This window comes from Myxine glutinosa, chromosome 9 (genome assembly GCF_964187855.1).
Source record: "Myxine glutinosa chromosome 9, kmMyxGlut1.1, whole genome shotgun sequence".
NCBI lineage: Eukaryota > Metazoa > Chordata > Myxini > Myxiniformes > Myxinidae > Myxine > Myxine glutinosa.
Genome location: NC_136269.1, coordinates 4,139,305 through 4,160,560, shown reverse-complemented (window position 1 = coordinate 4,160,560; position 21,256 = coordinate 4,139,305). Strand labels below are relative to the sequence as shown.

The following is a 21,256-nucleotide window of genomic DNA, read 5'->3' as shown; positions in this document are numbered from 1 at the left end:
AACATTAACAAGCATTCTGAGTATTGCGCTGCAATACATGTGCCCTACCGGCAGTCTGTCGTCCGGAAAACTGTTGGGGAAATTACCAAGGGATATTTACCCACAGGTTCTGAATCGTTCCCAATCGCAAATTACCTCAGGACAGGATCACCTGTGATTCGCACTCGGGACTTCGATTTATACACTTTGTGGACAGGTCAGCAGAAGCACGAGAAAATAAGTTGTTGATAAAGAACCTTTCGAGTCGCTAAATATCAGTAATTTATTATATTTTCCGGTTCACAATCAATGATCGATGTATATATATATATGTGTTGCTCGGCTTGGCTCTGCCCCTCATGAAAGCGCGCGCTGTGTCGCGCTTTCGACGTTCGCGAGACGAGGCTGAGGGCGCGCGGTGCGGCTTGAGGAGAACTATAGAATAAACAAGAGATATCCATTTTTTTGAATATTTTTTGTTTAATTAACGACATCTGCCAAACCACGTGCCCTATCGCAAATTCCAAAAGGTAATTGTAGTAGATTGACGTGCTGAACAGATCAGTGAAGTTTCCCCTCGATTGGATCAAAAATGAGAGAGGAGCTCGGTTTTAAAGGTTCATGCTTTAAAACGTCATAACTCTGAAACCATGTGACACATGACGTCATGCTCGTTGACTTTTTTGTTCGTCATGGGTATGCGATTCTGCCTGCAAAGTTTGGCCTCGATCTGTTCAGCCGTTGCAGAGAAAAAGGGGTTTTCGTGTTTTCACGAAAAACAATATGGCGGCCGAACCACGTGACCTGTGATGTCATAATTACCATTAAAATATTCTACAGACCGAGTCCCTCCTATGGTGAAAATTTGATCTCAATCGGTGTTATTATTGCAGAGAAAATGTTTTTTTAAAGGAAATTAAAACCTATAATGGCACTGATTTAAGGATCATCAGAATTATCAGAATTCCCAAAGTTCAAATTGCCATAACTTTGTTAAAAATGATCTAAACGTCGTGAGGTTCGAACTTGATCTGTAACTTATCATGAGGAAACCATGTGCCAAGTTTGAAATCATTAGCAATGAGAGTTTAGAAAAAAAAAGTCCGGAAAACTGTTCTTTTCGTGACGGACGGACTGACGGACTGACGGACTGACGGACTGATGGACTGATGGACTGATGGACTGATGGACTGATGGACTGATGGACTGATGGACTGATGGACTGATGGACTGATGGACTGACGGACTGACGGAGGGACGACGTGCAAACCTATAGACCCCTCTGGTGTACACTGGTAGTGGACTAATAATGCTAGCCATATCCAGCGCAGTCAATCAGTGGGCGGGGCTTACTTTGGGCTCTTCCGCCAGTGCAGTCAATCAGTGGGCGGAGCTTAGTGTGGGCTCTTCTGTGCCGTAGCCAGCTTCATCAATCAGTGGGCGGGGCTTAGCATAAGCTCTTCCATGCCACAGCCACCAGCTCAATCAGTGGGCGGGGCTTAGCATGGGCTCTTCTGCACCATAGCCAGGGCAGTCAATCAGTAGGCGGGGCTTAGTATGGGCTCTCTTATGCCACAGCCACCAGCGCAGTCAATCAGTGGGCGGGGCTTAGCATGGGCTCTTTTACGCCACAGCCAGCAGCATAGTCAATCAGTGGGAGGGGCTTAGCATGGGCTCTTCTTTGCCACAGCCACCAGTGCAGTCAATCAGTGTGAGGGGATTAGCATGGGCTCTTCTGCGCCACAGCCACCAGCGCAGTCAATCAGTGGGCGGGGCTAAGCATGGGCTCTTTGACACCACAGCCACCAGCGCAGTCAATCAGTGGGCAGGGCTAAGCATGGGCTCTTCTACACCACAGCCACAAGCTCAGTCAATCCGTGGGCAGGGTTAAGAATGGGCTCTTCTACGCCACAGCCACCAGCTCACTCAATCAGTGGGCGGGGCTAAGCATGGGCTCTTCTGCGCCACAGCCAGGGCAGTCAATCAGTGGGCGGGGCTTAGCATGGGCTCTTCTGCACCATAGTCAGGGCAGTCAATCAGTGGGCGGGGCTAAGTATGGGCTCTTCTGCACCATAGCCAGGGCAGTCAATCAGTGGGCGGGGCTTAGCATGGGCTCTTCTGCGCCATAGCCAAGGCAGTCAATCAGTGGGCGGGGCTTAGCATGGGCTCTTCTGCACCATAGTCAGGGCAGTCAATCAGTGGGCGGGGCTTAGTATGGGCTCTTCTGCACCATAGCCAGGGCAGTCAATCAGTAGGCGGGGATTAGTATGGGCTCTTTTACGCCACAGCCACCAGCGCAGTCAATCAGTGGGCGGGGCTTAGCATGGGCTCTGCTATGCCACAGCTACCAACGCAGTCAATCAGTGGGCAGGGCTTAGCATGGGCTCTTTTACGCCACAGCCAGCAGCATAGTCAATCAGTGGGAGGGGCTTAGCATGGGCTCTTCTTTGCCACAGCCACCAGTGCAGTCAATCAGTGTGAGGGGATTAGCATGGGCTCTTCTGCGCCACAGCCACCAGCGCAGTCAATCAGTGGGCGGGGCTTAGCATGGGCTCTTCTACGCCACAGCTACCAGCGCAGTCAATCAGTGGGCGGGGCTTTGCATGGGCTTTTCTGCGCCACAGGCAGGGCAGTCAATCAGTGGGCAGGGCTTAGTATGGGCTCTTTTACGCCACAGCCACCAGCTCAGTCAATCAGTGGGCGGGGCTAAGCATGGGCTCTTTGACGCCACAGCCACCAGCGCAGTCAATCAGTGGGAGGGGCTTAGCATGGGCTCTTCTTTGCCACAGCCACCAGTGCAGTCAATCATTGTGAGGGGATTAGCATGGGCTCTTCTACGCCACAGCCAGCAGCGTAGTCAATCAGTGGGAGGGGCTTAGCATGGGCTCTTCTTTGCCACAGCCACCAGTGCAGTCAATCAGTGTGAGGGGATTAGCATGGGCTCTTCTGCACCACAGCCAGGCAGTCAATCAGTTATCTTGACCTTTGACATCACTGTCATCTTGACCTTTGACATATATAGTCACATAACATTGACAGCCTCACTTTTTTTCTTCAAAATCCTCTGGTAAAGTTTGACGAAGACTAAGAGGGCCGCCGATAGGTGTGAGGGGGGCGGGGAGGAGACGGGGTGACCACCCCGTGACCCGGCCCTAATACCGATACCGTAATAAGTGCAGTAATTATCCCTACAATTTTTTTTGTTTCATATCATCATTGTTTGTGATGATGAAACACCGTGTACAGTTTTATTTTGTGCCCCCCTCCATGCTACTATTGTGACTTGCATACTATTGCCATGGGCAGTAAACACCCTCCCTCGTGAAATAAACTACTGTGGGAACAACTTACATTATGATAATTGCGGTGATGACGTAATGACGTAAATGAACACAGGAATGTTAGCCAAACCCCATCCTCATGAAATGAGTTAATAAACGAATCCTTTCATCTCTACCATAAGAGAGCTGTGTGTGTATGTGTATGTTTGTGTGTGTGTGTGTGTGTGTGTGTGTGTGTGTGTGTGTGTGTGTGTGTGTGTGTGTGGGTGTGGTGTGTGTGGTGTGTGTGTGGTGTGTGTGTGTGTGTGTGTGAATGTGCGTGTGCGTGCGTGTATGTGTGTTGTATGTAGTGTGTGTGTGTGTGTGTGTGTGTGTGTGTGTGTGTGTGTGTGTGTGTGTGTGTGTGTGTGCACGTGTGTGCATGTATGTGTGTGTGTGTGTGTGTGCACGTGTGTGTATGTTTGTGTGTGTGTGTGTGTGTGTGTGTGTGTGTGTGTGTGTGTGTGTGTGTGTGTGTGTGTGTGTGTGTGTGTGTGTGTGGTGTGTGTGGTGTGTGTGGTGTGTGTGTGGTGTGTGTGTGTGTGTGTGAATGTGTGTGAATGTGCGTGTGCGTGCGTGTATGTGTGTTGTATGTAGTGTGTGTGTGTGTGTGTGTGTGTGTGTGTGTGTGTGTGTGTGTGTGCACGTGTGTGCATGTATGTGTGTGTGTGTGTGTGTGCGTGTGTGTGTGTGTGTGTGTGTGTGTGCACGTGTGTGCATGTATGTGTGTGCGTGTGTGTGCGTGTGTGTGTTTGTGTGTGTTTAATATTAAATATAGATTTTCCTTTTTGGATGTAAGTCGGGGAGTGTTTTCGGCACCGACAAAGAAATAGAACTAGAACGGGCACTCGGTAGAGCGCATACCTTCGCCGCAGCTACTGTTCTGTACTTGGCATGGGAGTGTAGGGAACAGAACAGTGAACAGTTTGGTGCTGATTTCATGCCAATTGGATAAAAATTGACCGCGCTATGGTAAAAATACGATTTTGACCTTTTCGTGACCTTGACCTTGACCTTTGACCCGATTGCTCCCAAAATCTAATCAAATGTGTCCCGTATAATAACCAATCATCCCACCAAATTTCATGCAATTCGGTTGAATACTTTTTGAGTTATGCGAATAACATACACACACACACAAACACACACAGACATACAAATAAATACACAGCGATCAAAACATAACCTTCCGCTTTTGCGAAGGTAAAAAAACCAAAACAAATTGATTTCCCTTAACCATGGCATGTTTGGTCTGACGCAAATACGGAAACCACCTTAATTATAAGTTGATTTAAAAAAAAATGAGGGGGGCCCAGATGAAGGGGCCCGGATGAAGGGGACCCGACACTTGGTATTGTCCCGGGGCCCATTCTAGCACTCTGCGGCCAACTGAAGACAACTGAAATAAAAGCATTCGGGAGTTATCGCACTCGCAGCCAAGCAAACAAACCAGACAGATCGACATATGACGAAAATAGAACATTTTGGGCTTCAAAAACAGACAGAGGTGAAAACATAACCTCCATCCATCTTCGGCGATGGATATAATTACATTTGTATAACAATATTTGGTTGCATATTCTTTGCATGTAATAACTGTATCGAGCATGTGACCCATCACCATCACCAAACTCCTGGTGTCTTCCTTTGAGATACCTTGCGAAGCCTTTACTGCAGCTATTTTCAGTTGTTTGGTTTTTAGGAGGTTTCTGACTTTAGTCTCCTCTTCAGCAAGTGTAATTCATGCTCCATTGGATGTAAATCAGGAGGTTGACTTGTTGGTTCATGAGTTATCAAACAGAGTGACCACTATATTCGTCATGGGTGTCTGTCTGTCTGTCTGTCTGTCTGTCTGTCCGCAGTATAACTACTCGATGATATCCGATCTTGATGAAACCTGGGTGGAAGGTTGATATCATGATCTAGTTGTGTCCTGCCTAGAGTGGGCTTATTGCGCCCATTGTGGGTGGAGCAACGCCCGAAAAAGATGTCTTTTTAGGGGGTAATCGAGTTCAAGCTACATCTTCTGTTATGTGCTCCTCCCCGACCCCCTGGTCACGGTGTACCTCCGAGCCCCGAGAGGAGCCACGGCAGAAAAATATGTTATTGTGTCAAAAATCAATAGGGAAACCACACCAATGGTTATCAACAAACAAATATTGTATTAAAAATCACACAAGAATAACGGTACAATAATAATAGCAATCAAAAGTACAATCAACACAACTTATGATGGTACCATCAGCTAGTATAGGATAACTCACTGTGCTCCAAGTGAGTGAAAAAAGAACATTCCCCAATGTCTCTATAGCTCAAAGTTGATCCCCTCCAGTGATCATTAGAGCGATGTCGAATCGAAACCCGAACCCCGTTCAGATGACGGGCCCGGTCACACCGCCAAAACAGCAGAAAGGCGTATGCGGCCGAAGCGGCGCAAAGAGTCACGTGGTCCAAAACTGCATAAAGCAAACTCAAGGCGAATGGGAAATCCAAAGGCGCCCTCCAGGTCTGAACTTTCACGGCTCAGTCGGCGAACCGCAAATTAATCTTCCAAAAGCCACGGTGCACACACACACATCAGATACGTCTGAAAGCGGTGGAAATGGCTGATGAAACAAATACCTTGCTTGACGCGCAAAGCGCACGAATCAAAATGGCCGACGGCTCATTCTCGAGTCGCAATGACCCGGCGCTGATTCTTCAGCATCCCATCGCCAGGTTGATCAGTCACAGCGATAACCCCTATCGCAGGAATTCCTATCCAGGAAATTCAAAGTTCACTCGTGACTCTTGCTCGACAACGTTCGATCCAGAACGCAAAGCAACCAGCTTCTTGTCCGACTTTTCGCTCCTTTATTTTCTCTCACCTCCTCTTCTTCTTCGTCCTCCGGTTCCTGACCCGGTTTCCTGTTTCATTTAACATTAACCTTTTTACCTTTTGACAATAATAATGGCTATTTCCTTCAAGCAATAATAATAATAATAATAATAATAATACATAGAACCAGAAATGTTTCAAGTGGATGAAAACCACAACACCGGAAGTGACGGATCCGTAACACTTCTCCGAGGGGTTTGGTGGAATCTGACAGGGGGTTTCGATATTTGGTTAGGTCAATGTCATGTATCTAGCCCCACGGAGCTCGATTTTTCATTTTCGCCCCAAGGTCAAGGTCACAAGGTCACGAAATGTAGAAAAGTCGATTTTTGATGGTTTTATTACATTGTTCGCTTCCTGATGGGGTGAAATGTCGGACATGATCTTATATTATCACATACATCATGAAATTACAAGTTTTCCAAAAAATTTCAGAATCTTCGACCTTTGACCTTTGAAGGTCACAAAGGTCAAAGTTTCAAAGTTGTCGGAATCTAACCGAATTTTCGGTATTGTGTAGCTAACTAACCTCATAACTGATTATACATTATTTTCTATCTCATTTCAAGGCCAGTAACCTTCGTTTTGACATTTCAAGGTCACAAAGGTCAAATTTTCAAAGTTGTCGGAATCGAACCGAATTTTCGGTATTGTGTATTAGCACGCAGGGTATTGGGGCCCTTTGTAAATAGGCATGTACACCGCATGTCGGGGGCCGATACCTGCCACGTGGGCCCCCAACCCCCCAGTCCGGGCCTGTTTCGGTTATAGTCCGTCCTTGAATACCGCTCGCTCGTGAACCATAGTCGTCTCCTGACTTGTTCAGTCTAAAATCTTCCACTTTTCCCCCTGATGAACTCTTTGGTTGTGTTGTGTTGGTATTTTTGGATCATTGTCTTGCTGCATGGTGAAGCACCGGCCAATGAGTTTGGGGGCATTTTCTTGTACGTGGGCAGACAAAATGTGTTTGTACACTTCCGAATTCATTATTCTGCTGCCATTATTAATTACATCATCAAGAAGAAAAAGACATAAAATGTCACAGCCGCTGTGGGTTTTAGTAATTTTGCTGTACGAAGTTAAAGGCCGTCAGTCGGCCATCTTTGGTTAGATTACAAAACAAAATCTTCTGCATGTGTACACTCTCATATATTGTCTTTGTCACAAGTTTGAACAGGATCGGTCCATACATCTCCAAGATAGGGTTGCGGATGGACGCTCAAATGCACGGACGGACGAGACCCAATCCTTAAGCCCCCGTTTCGGACTAAGTCCAGTATACTTTCCTTGGCCTTGTTTAGTATACTTTCAAGATAACTTTTATTTTTAAAAGACAACGGGGAGGTTTTAATTATTTCGATATTTTATAAATCCTCTAAAGTTGACGGAGAACCATTTACTATAAAAGTAGTGGAAGAACAAATTCCCACCGTTCCCCATTATCCCCACACTTTTTGGAAGAAAAGAACACGGTGGGGTTGGGTGGGGTGGATGGTGATATTGTAATCGTCTCCTTCTGTCTGTCTGTCCGTCACGCAATCTCTTCCTAAACGGTTGGCAGAAATTGACCAAACTTGGCTGCTATGATCATCACATGACACGAAGCTACACGAGCAGTGGCATTTTTGGCTCTCGGGGGTAAAATGCCCCAAAATACAATTACGGGCATATTTTTAAACACTTTTTAAAATAAAACTGTGTATGTATATGCAGTCAACATTGGGGCACTCCTGGCATATGTAACGATTTGTTTGATTTGACCCTGGTTCAGTGGTTCATGCCCTTGGGGTTGGGGCTTCGGGTCACAGGGGTTGAAATAGGAAAGCAAAGTTTAACTCTAAATTTGATCTTGGGTCATTCGTAGTGGAACTTTTGCCAAGTTTCATCTTTCCTTTCGGTGAGAAGCGTCGGGATTTGAGATGGTGCCATCGGCTTGGCTCCAGTTTGACACTGTTGTGAACACGCTTTGTTTTGTGCCATCATGCCCGTTTGCAGCAGTTTTGCTTCATGTTGTGTTTTTAACACCCATTTGAAAGATGAGAGTAAGTGTGCCATAATTGGTTCGGCAATCGAGGGGAAGCTTGCTGCTGTCGCTTGTGAAAAATGGTGGAATTTCAAAGTCCAGGACACCTGTGCTGTAAAAAGGTAGCTTGTTGCAACTCGGCACATTTTGATTTCACTTCCGTCAATGTCGGCAGATGAAGCTTTCGTCCATGTTACAGAACGACGTCGTTGCCATCTCAAGATTTATGCCGCAGGATGTGAATCTCATTGTAACAGTCTTGTCGCTTCTTTTACTGCACAGTGTTTGGTTCTATTTACTTAAACATCACGACTTGTGGACAGAAAACCAGCTTCATCCAGTCGTTAACGTCCTGTAAAATTGAGGATCTGGAGAGGGGTCGGATACAAGAGGAAAACATCTCAGATGAATGTCATCAGCATGTGAGTGGTCATATAGACAAGCCCTGGTGCAAAAATGTCACGTGTGCGAAGGAGCTATGCCACCTCTGTAAATGTCAAAGCTGCACCTTCTCTGGTGAAGAGCTCACTTCAGACTGAGTGCAGATGGAGTGGGCATCAAAAGAGATTGGTTGGGGACCCAAGCTTTTGAGACAAAGGACAACATACATGCAAATGACAGGTGTTGTGGGGAAGTGAGGGAGGGGTTGAGGGATGGGGGAGGGAGAGGAGAAGCCAGAGCTATTCTAGGGGCCTATCATCTAGGATTAGGTTCAGACATGGTTGATGAAGGAGTTATGAATATAAACAGCAACATCATGCAATGAGCGTCAGCCAGATCTGTACAAATTGTACAGGCAAATGTCAGGGAGTACATGAGAATGGGGGAAATGCCAGGCCGAAGAATTGCTAAAGAAGAAGAGCACGAAGGGCAGTTTAAATAACTCCAGGAGGATCGACACCGAGGTTAAAGGATGACATGGAGTATATATGGGAAAAGAAAGACCAGGAAAGGTTGACGGAATAGGAGAAGTGGGAGTGGGTGAAAGGTAAGAAGGAAGAACTCTTCTTCCCAAGGGGAGCTCTTCTATGAAAGTGAAAAATGTGGGTTTGGGCCATAAAGTAGTGTTTTCAAGAGCCAATAGCTTACACAAGAGCGATTAGGTGAAGGAATATAAAAAGGTGGAGAATGATATATTAACGAGTGGGGTCACCTGTGGGAATCCCATGGGCATGGACGTGTATGACATTTGGACATCTTCATTTAGATGCTGCACATTCAGTTTTACAAAATGGTTACTGGCAATTTATCAGATCCACTGGGTCACACACGGAGGGGGTGGGTCACACACGGGGGCGTGGGTCACACACGGGGGCGTGGGTCACACACGGGGGCGTGGGTCACACACGGGGGCGTGGGTCACACACGGGGGCGTGGGTCACACGGGGGCGTGGGTCACACACGGGGGCGTGGGTCACACACGAGGGGGCGGGTCACACATGGGGCGGTGGGTTACACATGGGGGAGTGGGTCACACACTGGGGAGTGGGTCACACACGGGTGAGTGGGTCACACACGGGGGAGTGGGTCACACACGGGGGAGTGGGTCACACACGGGGGAGTGGGTCACACGGGGGAGTGGGTCACACGGGGGAGTGGGTCACACGGTGGAGTGGGTCACACACGGTGGAGTGGGTCACACACGGTGGAGTGGGTCACACATGGTGGAGTGGGTCACACACGGTGGAGTGGGTCACACACGAGGGGTGGGTCACACACGGGGGGTGGGTCACACACGGGGGGTGGGTCACACATCACACACCAGAGGGGTGTGTCACACATGGGGGGGAGGGTCACACACGGATTGGGGTGGGTCACACATGGGCAGGGTGGGTCACACACAGAGGAGGGGGCGTGGGTCACACACGGGGGGGGGTGGGTCCCACACAGGGGTGGGGGTGGTGGGTCACACAGGCAAAACGTGACCACCCACAACCAAAGCCAGGACCAAGAGAGAGAGAAAGAAAGAGGGGAGGGAAATGCACCCTCCCCTCTTTTCGCTAACGTCACACTCCAACCAATCCTCGTGCCCCACCACTTCAGTCCATGACCATGACCAATCATTCCCTTCGGGGCAGGGCCTTGCGGCCCTTCTGTATGCCCATCGAGAACATTTGGGGGCGGGGCTCCCTTTCCGATCGGCAAATGTGATGTGTTTCTGTCGGGCTTGTCGGTGTTGTAATGTGCCTGACTTCATTTCCTGACAGCGCTCGTCTTATTGCAGACCGATTTATTATAACCACAAAGGTCAGGTCACAAGAGGTAGGACAGACAGGGGGATTTATTCTTATTCCCTTAGCTACATAGCACAAGAGCCACCCTCCATATGGCCACACGTCACACTTAATCCGAACACACGGAGCTGACTTATTTTCATCAAGGTGTTCTTACACGACACTCGGAACATGGCAATCTATACACTTCTACCTGGACTAAGGTATTTCATTGCTTACCCCCTATAAATGTAACAATATCATATATATATATATATATATATATATATATATATATATATATATATATATATATATATATATATATATATATATATGTGTGTGTATGTAGCGGTTACCTTATTGGGACATAATCCACGGGCACAGGCTAGTGGGGCTTTTGATGATGTGGGCGTGACGTGCGCGCGGTTGTTGGAGCCACGCCTTCCGAAGAGGGTTTTGGCGTTACTAAAGCTGTATGAGCTCCGTTCGCGTGAGGAGTTTTTTTGTTGGAATAAAGGAGCTTTGAACAAGCTAAGAAGTGTCTCGCCTTCATGTTGCCTGCAACTCCTACACTGGTGACCCTGGCTGCTCCCAAACGTTTTCGGGGGCTCCAAACGAATATGGCAAGCGCAGTTTCGATCGACCTGCCGAAGTTTTGGGAACGACGGGCGGCCGTTTGCTTCGCGCACACAGGCCGAGCACTGCTGCTCGTAACCTTCACGCACACAGGCCGAGCACTGCTGCTCGTAACCTTCGCGCACACAGGCCGAGCACTGCTGCTCGTAACCTTCGCGCACACAGGCCGAGCACTGCTGCTCGTAACCTTCGCGCACACAGGCCGAGCACTGCTGCTCGTAACCTTCACGCACACAGGCCGAGCACTGCTGCTCGTAACCTTCGCGCGCACTATGGCCAAGCACCTCCTCTGCGACCAGAGTGGTGAGCCTTCTCCAACTTGCGCTGCTGCTCGTAACCTTCGCGCGCACTACGGCCAAGCACCTCCTCTGCGACCAGAGTGGTGAGCCTTCTCCAACGTGCGCTGCTGCTCGTAAACTTCGCGCGCACTGAACCGGGCAGCACTGCTGCCCTGTCACCTTCGCGCAACTACATACTACAACTACAACTCGCGAAAACTCTACAACTACAACTACAACTCACGTGTAGACAACTACAACTCGCACAACTACAACTACAACTCCTACTCCTACTCTGCAGCCTCCGGAGGCCCGTGAGGAACCTCAGCAGCCTCCCCCGAGGCCCATGAGGAACCTCAGCAGCCTCCCCCGAGGCCCGTGAGGAACCTCAGCAGCCTCCCCCGAGGCCCGTGAGAAACCTCAACAGCCTCCCCCAAGGCCTTGTCCAGCCCCCTCGGTCGGCTCAACCCCACGGCAGGACTGTCCCCCGTCGGGTAAGTCTCCGGTTGGCCCACCCACCGCCAGGCCACTCGCAGCCCCTGCTCAGGTCTTCAGTCGTTTCGTTTGGATCATATCCAAATATATTATATATATATATATATATGTAACAATGAAAGGACTGAAGGATGCAACAATGAAGGAAACAACACAATGGGGAGAGACGTCTCAAAGACGGGATTCTTGAATTTTGATATTTTGTAAGAAACCAAGAAATACCAATCACTTTGTCATTGAGCAAAAGATTTTTAAAAAGGAATAAAAAAAAAATGGCAAGTGTATTTTTTATAAAAACGCTCATTCTTATTTTAAGTATCATTGCAGAAAACATTATCAGGTATCTTCTATCTTGTTCTTAATCTACATGAACACCACGTTCACCTTCTCGGTAAAGCACCGTACCTCTATTTAGCGAAAATCAGTTTCCATGTCAAACAATCTCGTATCTTTCAGTGAGACGATTTGCAACCGATTGTCTTTCTTTCTCTTTCTCTTCTGTCCTGGAGAGGATCAACAACTGGGTACCCACTTGAAACATGATCTTCAATCCAGGAATCTCTTTTGTGCTCACCCGATACTTCAGGAAAACAGTCACAAACCCCAGCATCTGCTTCTCTGAGCAGTTACCAATTGATAATCTTATTGTGAAGCCTTTTGGATTCACTGTCAAACACAATTTTTTTTCATTCCGCCTCCGACGGTCATCCCGTCTACAACCCGCGGTCTGGAATGCCAAGATCTTCTTCACACTCTTCAACTCTTCAGAGCATTCAGGGCTTTCATCTGCAATGCAATGGATTCAGTTTCTCCACTTTTTCATGTTTCCACTGTGTCTGTTGAATATTGATTTACTGTGCTGTATTTCCTTTATTACATTATTTATTTTTAATTACACTGCACTCATGTCAAATGGTATGGATCTCTTTTAGACACTGTATGTCCAGACGACACAATTGTTGAGAGATTTATGTACGCATCGGTGTAAAACATGAATACGCAATAAATGGCATTTTGTGCATTTCCAGGGAAATAGATTACCTGATGAAGAGAAGAAATCTTTAACAAGGGTGAAATTAAAGTTAACGAAATTAAGTGGATGACAGTACAGAATATCACAGTATATAATCGGGGCGAACCTGGGCCCCATAACACAGGATACGATCAGTGTGAAGTGAACTTGCACCTCGTAACACATATTATAACTAGATGGTATTCATAGAATATTTACCCTGCGCAGTCAACGTATTGTGAGCCAACTCTTCTGTTTTTGAACATTTTTTTCTTTGATACAATATGGCTGCCAAACCACGTGAGCTATGCCATCATAAATTTATATTCTCTAATATAATTGTTGCATAGATCACGCTCAATACATTTCAAACTGATCAGACTAAGCGTTGTCCCTGTCGAATTATGACATCATAATTATGGCACCAATGACGTCATCGTTAACAACACCTATTCCCCATATGGAGTTGTTTACAATGAGCCATGTTTCAATTTTTTCCATGCAGCGGTTTTGGAGATATAGAGGTGCAACATTTTTCGGTTTTTCCAAGATGGCGCCTGTACCACATGACCTATGACGTCATGATTATTATTAAAATATTCGAAAGGAGGAGGCGCTCCAATGGTGAAAATTTCGTGTCCATCAGACCAACAGTTGCTGAATTTTTTAAAATAATGATCGGATGGATAAGTGTTGTATTTGTCGAATTATGACGTCATAACGAAGGCACAGATGACATCATTATTAACATATCTTATTCCCCACGGGGAGTAATTGACAATGAGCCAGGTCGCAATTTCTTCCATGGAGTGGTTTCAGAGATGTAGAGGTGTGACGTTTTTCCAAGATGGCGCCTGTACCGCTTTACAGATGACGTCATAATAATCATAAAAATATCCTACAGGAGGGGGCCCTCCTATGGTTAAAATTTAATGTCAATCGGTCGAACGGTTGCCGAGAAAATGAGTTTTTAAAATGCAGACACGGCACACGGGGACATGCACGCACATGAATGCTTAACTCGGCTTTTCGCTTCGCGAGCACAGGGTAATCAGCGTGAACCTGGGCCCCATAACACAGGATACGATCAGTGTGAAGTGAACTTGTACCTCGTAACACATTGAAAGTAAATCGATGAGGTCGCCCTATACGTAGAGAACGTTTCTCTGTCTGTGCTGAAAGACAAAGCTGAGAGGATCATTTCTGTGATCATAAAGAGCCCTCAGGAGTCATGATCAGTGGATGAGTCATGATCAGTGGATGAGTCATGATCAGTGGATGAGTCATGATCAGTGGATGAGTCATGATCAGTGGATGAGTCATGATCAGTGGATGAGTCATGATCAGTGGATGATTCATGATCAGTGGATGAGTCATGATCAGTGGATGAGTCATGATCAGTGGATGAGTCATGATCAGTGGATGAGTCATGATCAGTGGATGAGTCATGATCAGTGGATGAGTCATGATCAGTGGATGAGTCATGATCAGTGGATGAGTCATGATCAGTGGATGAGTCATGATCAGTGGATGAGTCATGATCAGTGGATGAGTCATGATCAGTGGATGACAGCGTAGAAGACCTAGTACCTTGACCTGAGCCAATTACAAACTAGAACGCCACTCAGTAGGGCGCATACTCCCGCCGTGGGTTTAGTTGGAATAATACGTTTTGTTTAACATCCCCTCTCCCCAAAACAATAAATGAAAAAGAAAGTAGGCCCGAACTGTCAGAGAATTTATTTTGATATATCTCGGAATTGGAGGAGAAAAACATCATTTAAGAATAAGAATAAAAGCTTTGATGCAGAAAAACAGAATAGAAAAATTTCCCAAAAAATTCCTGGATCTGGAATAATATCCTGAGCTTCACCAAAAACTAATCAATTCTTCCCTATTCCAAGGGCAAATCATCCCACCAACTTTCATCCAAATCCGTTCAGAACTTTTCCAGATATCTTGTTCACAAACACACGAACATAGGAACACACATACGCGCACACACACACACACACACACACACACACACACACACACACACACACACGGACGGACACGGACGGACACGATCGAATGCATTACTCCCTGGCGGGAAAAAGAGGTGAAATATTTGAGAGATAACCATGGCTTACCCACATGACACACTGAGTTGTTACCTCTGCACTAACTGTCTTCCCAAAGGAGAACTTCACCAAAGTTTTACTTTATCATATTTTACCGAAATCAAATCAGACCAGTTTTGAGTATTTTTTATTAACACACGAGGTTAAAAAGGTGTTTTGAAGTGATCAATCATGGACAATGACATCGATATGTGGAACCAGGATAAGAGTTTTCTGTCATTTTTAAGATCCGTGTCCATCACCCTTCGTTCAGTGCGCGTTTGGCCACTGCAGGTGCGTATTGAAGTTACGAGGTGTACCTACCCATCGCTTCGCTAACGGATTTAATCAAAAGACAACATGTTGTACTTCACAAACATATTAGATGTCTATCTATGCATCACGATGCGGATGTAAAATGAAGTGAAATGCAAAAGAGGACATGCTATTACATGTAGTTGTTGTTTTTATTGTTGTTGTTGTTGTTGTTGTTGTTGTTTGTCAGTTCTTTCCATGTATAAATTTGACATTGCTTCAAGAAGTATTACTATACTAGCCGAAACCCGTGGAACATCCACGGAAGGGAGGATGTGGTGTATGGATAGAGTGTACCATTATGGATGGCATAGGGGAGCGCTCATGGGATCTTCTTCTTCCGTTAAGCTCCAATTTTTTCTCTTTAAGTTAAGTCCAATCAGTCCTCTCTGCTCGAAGTGCTCAGGCCATGCCTTCCCGCTCCCATACTTTTATTGCCGTTCGGTGTAGAAAGCGATTGACATATCGTTCGTCTGTTTTCAGCTCGTTATCTTTAAGCTTCCTTACGTCTCGCCACCTGCTACACCTCTCTGAGTTACGAGGATTTATGCAACGCACCCCGAGTATCGCAACGTCACTCCATTTAACTTTATTAAAATGACGATAAAGACGTTTCCTTATATGTCCTAATTTAAAATGTTCAAGGGAATAAAAAGACCATTTGGTTCACACCACGCATGTTCACACCACTCGACTGTCCAATCAGCGGACGGCTCGCTTCGCCTTCGCCCAGCAGACGCCAATACGATGGCGTCGTAAGATGGCGTCGTATCGGCCGTTAATCGGATGCTTTTGGGCCCCAACGTCGGCTAATTCAGATTTTTTTGAGAATGTCTATACGTGATAAACAAAGAGCGCGGTTCGTAGATCGTAAATCCATTAGTGCCGTGGGCATCGGGTCACTGAGTGCGGCGTAAAAGGGATAACAAAGTCGAGTCCTTACGCTATTATTATATGGATATTATTTTGTGTGTACCTTCCATGGTCATCACACATTATTTTGAATGGTTCCTGATGTCGAAGGATAATAAAAAATGGTGCCATTGCAATTGCGACATGAAAGTTCTATCTCCTGCTTCTTCTTCTTCAATCTCAGTAATACAGACTTTTGAAACCGGCATTCCTGTGATTCAACGGACACAACTTTTTGTTGCAAGAAAATCGATAATTATTACCTCTCAAACGGGATCATTTTTATTATTCTACGCCAGCAGGAACACTTCAGGATAAAGTGCGGACACTCGGACACTCGGACGGACGCTTCTCCTTCGAGTAATAGATGATGCAAAGTTTGATCGAAGTCGTGTTGCATGAGCCTGATATGTCGGATTTGTCTTGCAGGTGGTGCTGTGATGCTTCTCGTGTACGAATATGCATTCGCTTGGCTGCAGACAAACTGGTGAATCCGCGCACCTTGTCTATCATCTCTTAGGAATGCCAAAAGTATGTCTGTGAAACCCATAGTGATCACGTCCACCTCGTCTATTAATTCGGCATCACAAACACGACTTAAGCTAAAGTTTTGGGATAGGAAGGACCGTTACTAATTTGCACCTGTTTATATTCGATTAAATCCTCGCCGGGTGTGTTGCTCCACCTTCGGCATGAAGCGCACACCTTGTTCTCCCGTCACAAACACCTTTTACCTAATGTTGGTGGACATGAGGCCGTTAAAAGAGTTCTCGGAATGGGATACTCTCGATGGTCCAAAAAACAACAAACTCATTTCGTTTGCAAGTTTCCAGAATTGGTCCGAAAAAATTTGTCCTTCCTAATTATTTGTACTTGTCTTTTGAAAAACAAAAAGGCGTTTCTTGGACAATTATGAGTATGTGGTTGCGGAAAGTTTATGAAAGCTCTTGTATCAAACCAACCCTTCAGGAGCGAATCGTGTTCTGGCTCTCATCCACCTTTGCAAAACGTCACCCCCCCCCCCCTACCCTCTGTCTCTGATCCACATTTGCAAGACCTCACACCCCCCTCTGGCTCTGATCCACCTTTGCAAGATCTCACACCCCCCTCTGGCTCTGATCCACCTTTGAAAGACCTCACACCCCCCTCTGGCTCTGATCCACCTTTGCAAGACCTCACACCCCCCCTCTGGCTCTGATCCACCTTTGCAAGACCTCACACCCCCCTACCCTCTGTCTCTGATCCACATTTGCAAGATCTCACACCCCCCTCTGGCTCTGATCCACATTTGCAAGCCCTCACACCCCCTCTGGCTCTGATCCACCTTTGCAAGACCTCACACCCCCTACCCTCTGTCTCTGATCCACATTTGCAAGATCTCACACCCCCCCTCTGTTTCTGATCCACATTTGCAAGATCTCACACCCCCCTCTGGCTCTGATCCACCTATGCAAGCCCTCACACCCCCCCCCCCCCTCTGGCTCTGATCCACATTTGCAAGATCTCACACCCCCCCTCTGGCTCTGATCCACATTTGCAAGACCTCACACCCCCCTCTGTCTCTGATCCACATTTGCAAGACCTCACACCCCCCTCTGGCTCTGATCCACATTTGCAAGATCTCACACCCCCCTCTGGCTCTGATCCACATTTGCAAGATCTCACACCCCCCTCTGGCTCTGATCCACATTTGCAAGATCTCACACCCCCCTCTGGCTCTGATCCACATTTGCAAGACCTCACACCCCCCCCCTCTGTCTCTGATCCACATTTGCAAGACCTCACACCCCCCTCTGGCTCTGATCCACATTTGCAAGATCTCACACCCCCCTCTGGCTCTGATCCACATTTGCAAGATCTTACACCCCCCTCTGGCTCTGATCCACATTTGCAAGATCTCACACCCCCCTCTGGCTCTGATCCACATTTGCAAGATCTCACACCCCCCTCTGGCTCTGATCCACATTTGCAAGATCTCACACCCCCCTCTGGCTCTGATCCACCTATGCAAGCCCTCACACCCCCCCTCTGGCTCTGATCCACATTTGCAAGATCTCACACCCCCCTCTGGCTCTGATCCACATTTGCAAGACCTCACACCCCCCTCTGTCTCTGATCCACATTTGCAAGACCTCACACCCCCCTCTGGCTCTGATCCACATTTGCAAGACCTCACACCCCCCTCTGGCTCTGATCCACATTTGCAAGATCTCACACCCCCCTCTGGCTCTGATCCACATTTGCAAGATCTCACACCCCCCCTCTGGCTCTGATCCACCTATGCAAGCCCTCACACCCCCCCCCCCCCTCTGGCTCTGATCCACATTTGCAAGATCTCACACCCCCCTCTGGCTCTGATCCACATTTGCAAGACCTCACACCCCCCTCTGTCTCTGATCCACATTTGCAAGACCTCACACCCCCCTCTGGCTCTGATCCACATTTGCAAGACCTCACACCCCCCTCTGGCTCTGATCCACCTATGCAAGCCCTCACACCCCCTCTGGCTCTGATCCACCTTTGCAAGACCTCACCTCCCCCTCCCCCCTCTGGCTCTGAGCCACCTTTGCAAGACCTCACACCCCCCCCCCCCTCCCCTCTGGCTCTGAGCCACCTTTGCAAGACCTCACACCCCCTCTCTCAGCCCCGTCAAAGTGGTTCCATTTTATTTAAATCAGGTGTCTGTGCTGCTCACTTCACATTTCCAATGTTGTTGACTTTGAGCAAATTCCTGGCATACACCGTAGTATGGAAGCGTGCACTTCCATGATGGAAGACCTGAGGACCCCTCGTTGTGGTACTCCATCAAAGCCATTGGTAAAGAATTGTCCAAAGGGTCCACTTGAAAAGCACCTGACTAAATTTGCACCTGCTCGTTGCGGGTGTTCGATTCAAGTTTTGCATGCATGTTTGTCTGTCTGTGCACCATGCCTGTTTGTCTGTGCACCATGCCTGTTTGTCTGTGCACCATGCCTGTTTGTCTGTGCAACATGCCTGTTTGTCTGTCTGTGCACCATGCCTGTTTGTCTGTGCACCATGCCTGTTTGTCTGTGCACCATGCCTGTTTGTCTGTGCACCATGCCTGTTTGTCTGTGCAACATGCCTGTTTGTCTGTCTGTGCACCATGCCTGTTTGTCTGTGCACCATGCCTGTTTGTCTGTGCACCATGCCTGTTTGTCTGTGCACCATGCCTGTTTGTCTGTGCACCATGCCTGTTTGTCTGTGCAGCATGCCTGTTTGTCTGTGCACCATGCCTGTTTGTCTGTGCAACATGCCTGTTTGTCTGTGCACCACGCCTGTTTGTCTGTGCACCATGCCTGTTTGTCTGTGCACCATGCCTGTTCGTCTGTGCACCATGCCTGTTTGTCTGTGCACCATGCCTGTTTGTCTGTCTGCGCACCATGCCTGTTTGTCTGTGCACCATGCCTGTTCGTCTGTGCACCATGCCTGTTTGTCTGTGCACCATGCTTGTTCGTCTGTCTATGCACCATGCTTGTTCGTCTGTCTATGCACCATTGCACCATGCCTGTTCGTCTGTCTATGGACCATGCTAGTTTGTCTGTCTATGGACCATGCTTGTTTGTCTGTCTATGGACCATGCTTGTTTATCTGTCTATGCACCATACCTGTTCGTCTGTCTGCACACCATGCCTGTTTGTCTGTGCAACATGCCTGTTTGTCTCTCTGTCCACCATACTCTATACAAAGCGTCAGTTCAGTGGAGGCAGTTTCTTGGCCATAGTGTTACAATCCCGGATGGGTTGCCACTCCGATACAGGATACTCGACTCATTTGGAATTTGTCCCAGGTGCTGGTGATAGCTCGCCTACTCTTCGCAAAGGACACCGTGGGATCTTTAACATCCACCAACTAATACTGTCAGAAGGGATGTACATTTTAACATCCGAGGGATGGTCGCCGACATTGATGCTTCGTCCTGCCGACGGAACACCAGGATGAGAGTTTAGAGCTGCGTCCGGATTCGAACCCAAGATAGACAGCTCAGAGTCGAGTGTGCACACCTCATGGAAATCCTGCCAATCAGCACAAATTTAGAGTGCTGTCCTAAACACGGACACCACCATTTCTTATGAGTGACGGACAAATAATCAAGCGAATATTATAGGGGGATTGTCAAGTTTGTCCAAAATTATAATTCAACCTTATTAGCCTTTTATATTTCACCTCCGAATACAATATTATAATAAGCACACTCTTGGAATGGGGTTATCAACACTTTTATGAAATTGATGATTGTTTCAAACTCCACTTGTGCATAATGAATGTCTACTTTTGACTTAACAGAGACCGTGACGTGTTGTCATCTTTTATCCTATCTTACTGCAAATATCTACAGAGAGATTAGAAAATTGTAGCAATATAAAATTATCATGAAGATTGAATATTGTAATAAAGAATATGCATGTTTGAAAATTTCATACGTTGTGAAAGAAATCTTTTACAAACAATGTAATAAAGAAAATTCTGAAGCACAAGTAAATAGTGAACTTGCGTTGTTTTGACACACACACACACACACACACACAAACACACACACACACACACACACACACACAATTTCAAAACACACCTGGTCACAAGTGTGCCTCAATGACCGGGTCCTCAGTCAAGGTCCTCAGCATCATCCCGTTTCGGCCCTTCAACCTCGATACGGTCAGCTAAGGTGAGCCAGCAGGGGCACATAAGCCTCCATATGCAGCAGCTACACCTAAATGCGTACATACCCCCACCCCCAGCCAGTGAGAACACATACTACAACAACAAAACCGCCTCCACTCCCAGAATCCACAGCCCCTCATCCACTCACTCACACACCAAAAAAAAAAAAACCGACCACCACCCGAACAACATGCACCACTCAAACAAAAACACATTCATGCAAAACCACACCCACTCCTGAAACACACACACACACCATTCACACATCTCCATTTCTCTTCCGCGCTCAGAATATATTGTTACGGATCCGGGGGTCGGCACTCCCCTTACCAAGGGGAGGGGTTAATCCCCTTGTCTTTTACACTGGCCGATCCCCCCAGCCCTGGAAATTATACGCTCCTTTGCGGTCG

At 47.1% G+C, this 21,256-nt stretch overlaps 2 protein-coding genes across 5 annotated transcripts in view; both read left to right on the top strand.

The window, feature by feature from the left end:
* SLC25A21 (solute carrier family 25 member 21) overlaps positions 1–17,915 on the top strand; it is a 401,068-nt gene extending 383,153 nt beyond the window's left edge. For both annotated transcript variants that reach the window (XM_078784071.1, XM_078784072.1), the window contains one exon: positions 16,596–17,915. In XM_078784071.1, coding sequence (XP_078640197.1) covers positions 16,596–16,657 — 62 coding nt within the window. In that variant the 3' untranslated portion in view covers positions 16,658–17,915. The remainder of the gene's footprint in view (positions 1–16,595) is intronic.
* Positions 17,916–18,467: 552 nt separating this feature from the next.
* Positions 18,468–20,667, top strand: LOC144893581 (uncharacterized). 3 transcript variants are annotated; one of them, XM_078784070.1, is made up of 4 exons: positions 18,468–19,139; positions 19,186–19,592; positions 19,635–19,664; positions 19,748–20,667. In XM_078784070.1, the coding sequence occupies exons 1-4, from the start codon at positions 18,915–18,917 to the stop codon at positions 20,124–20,126; spliced, it is 1,041 nt and encodes a 346-aa protein (XP_078640196.1). In that variant the 5' UTR covers positions 18,468–18,914; the 3' UTR covers positions 20,127–20,667. The 3 variants fall into 3 exon arrangements, with proteins under 3 accessions (XP_078640196.1, XP_078640195.1, XP_078640194.1); XM_078784069.1 differs by having other exon boundaries at positions 19,186–19,664; XM_078784068.1 differs by having other exon boundaries at positions 18,468–19,592; positions 19,635–20,667.
* Positions 20,668–21,256: the final 589 nt, after the last annotated feature.

Coding starts and splice junctions, on each gene's coding strand:
- LOC144893581 (XM_078784068.1), top strand. CDS start 18,915: ATGGAAGCGTGCACTTCCATGATGGAAGACCTGAGGACCCCTCGTTGT. Junction 19,593..19,634: donor TGTTTGTCTGTGCACCATGC/CTGTTCGTCTGT, acceptor TGTGCACCATGC/TTGTTCGTCTGTCTATGCAC.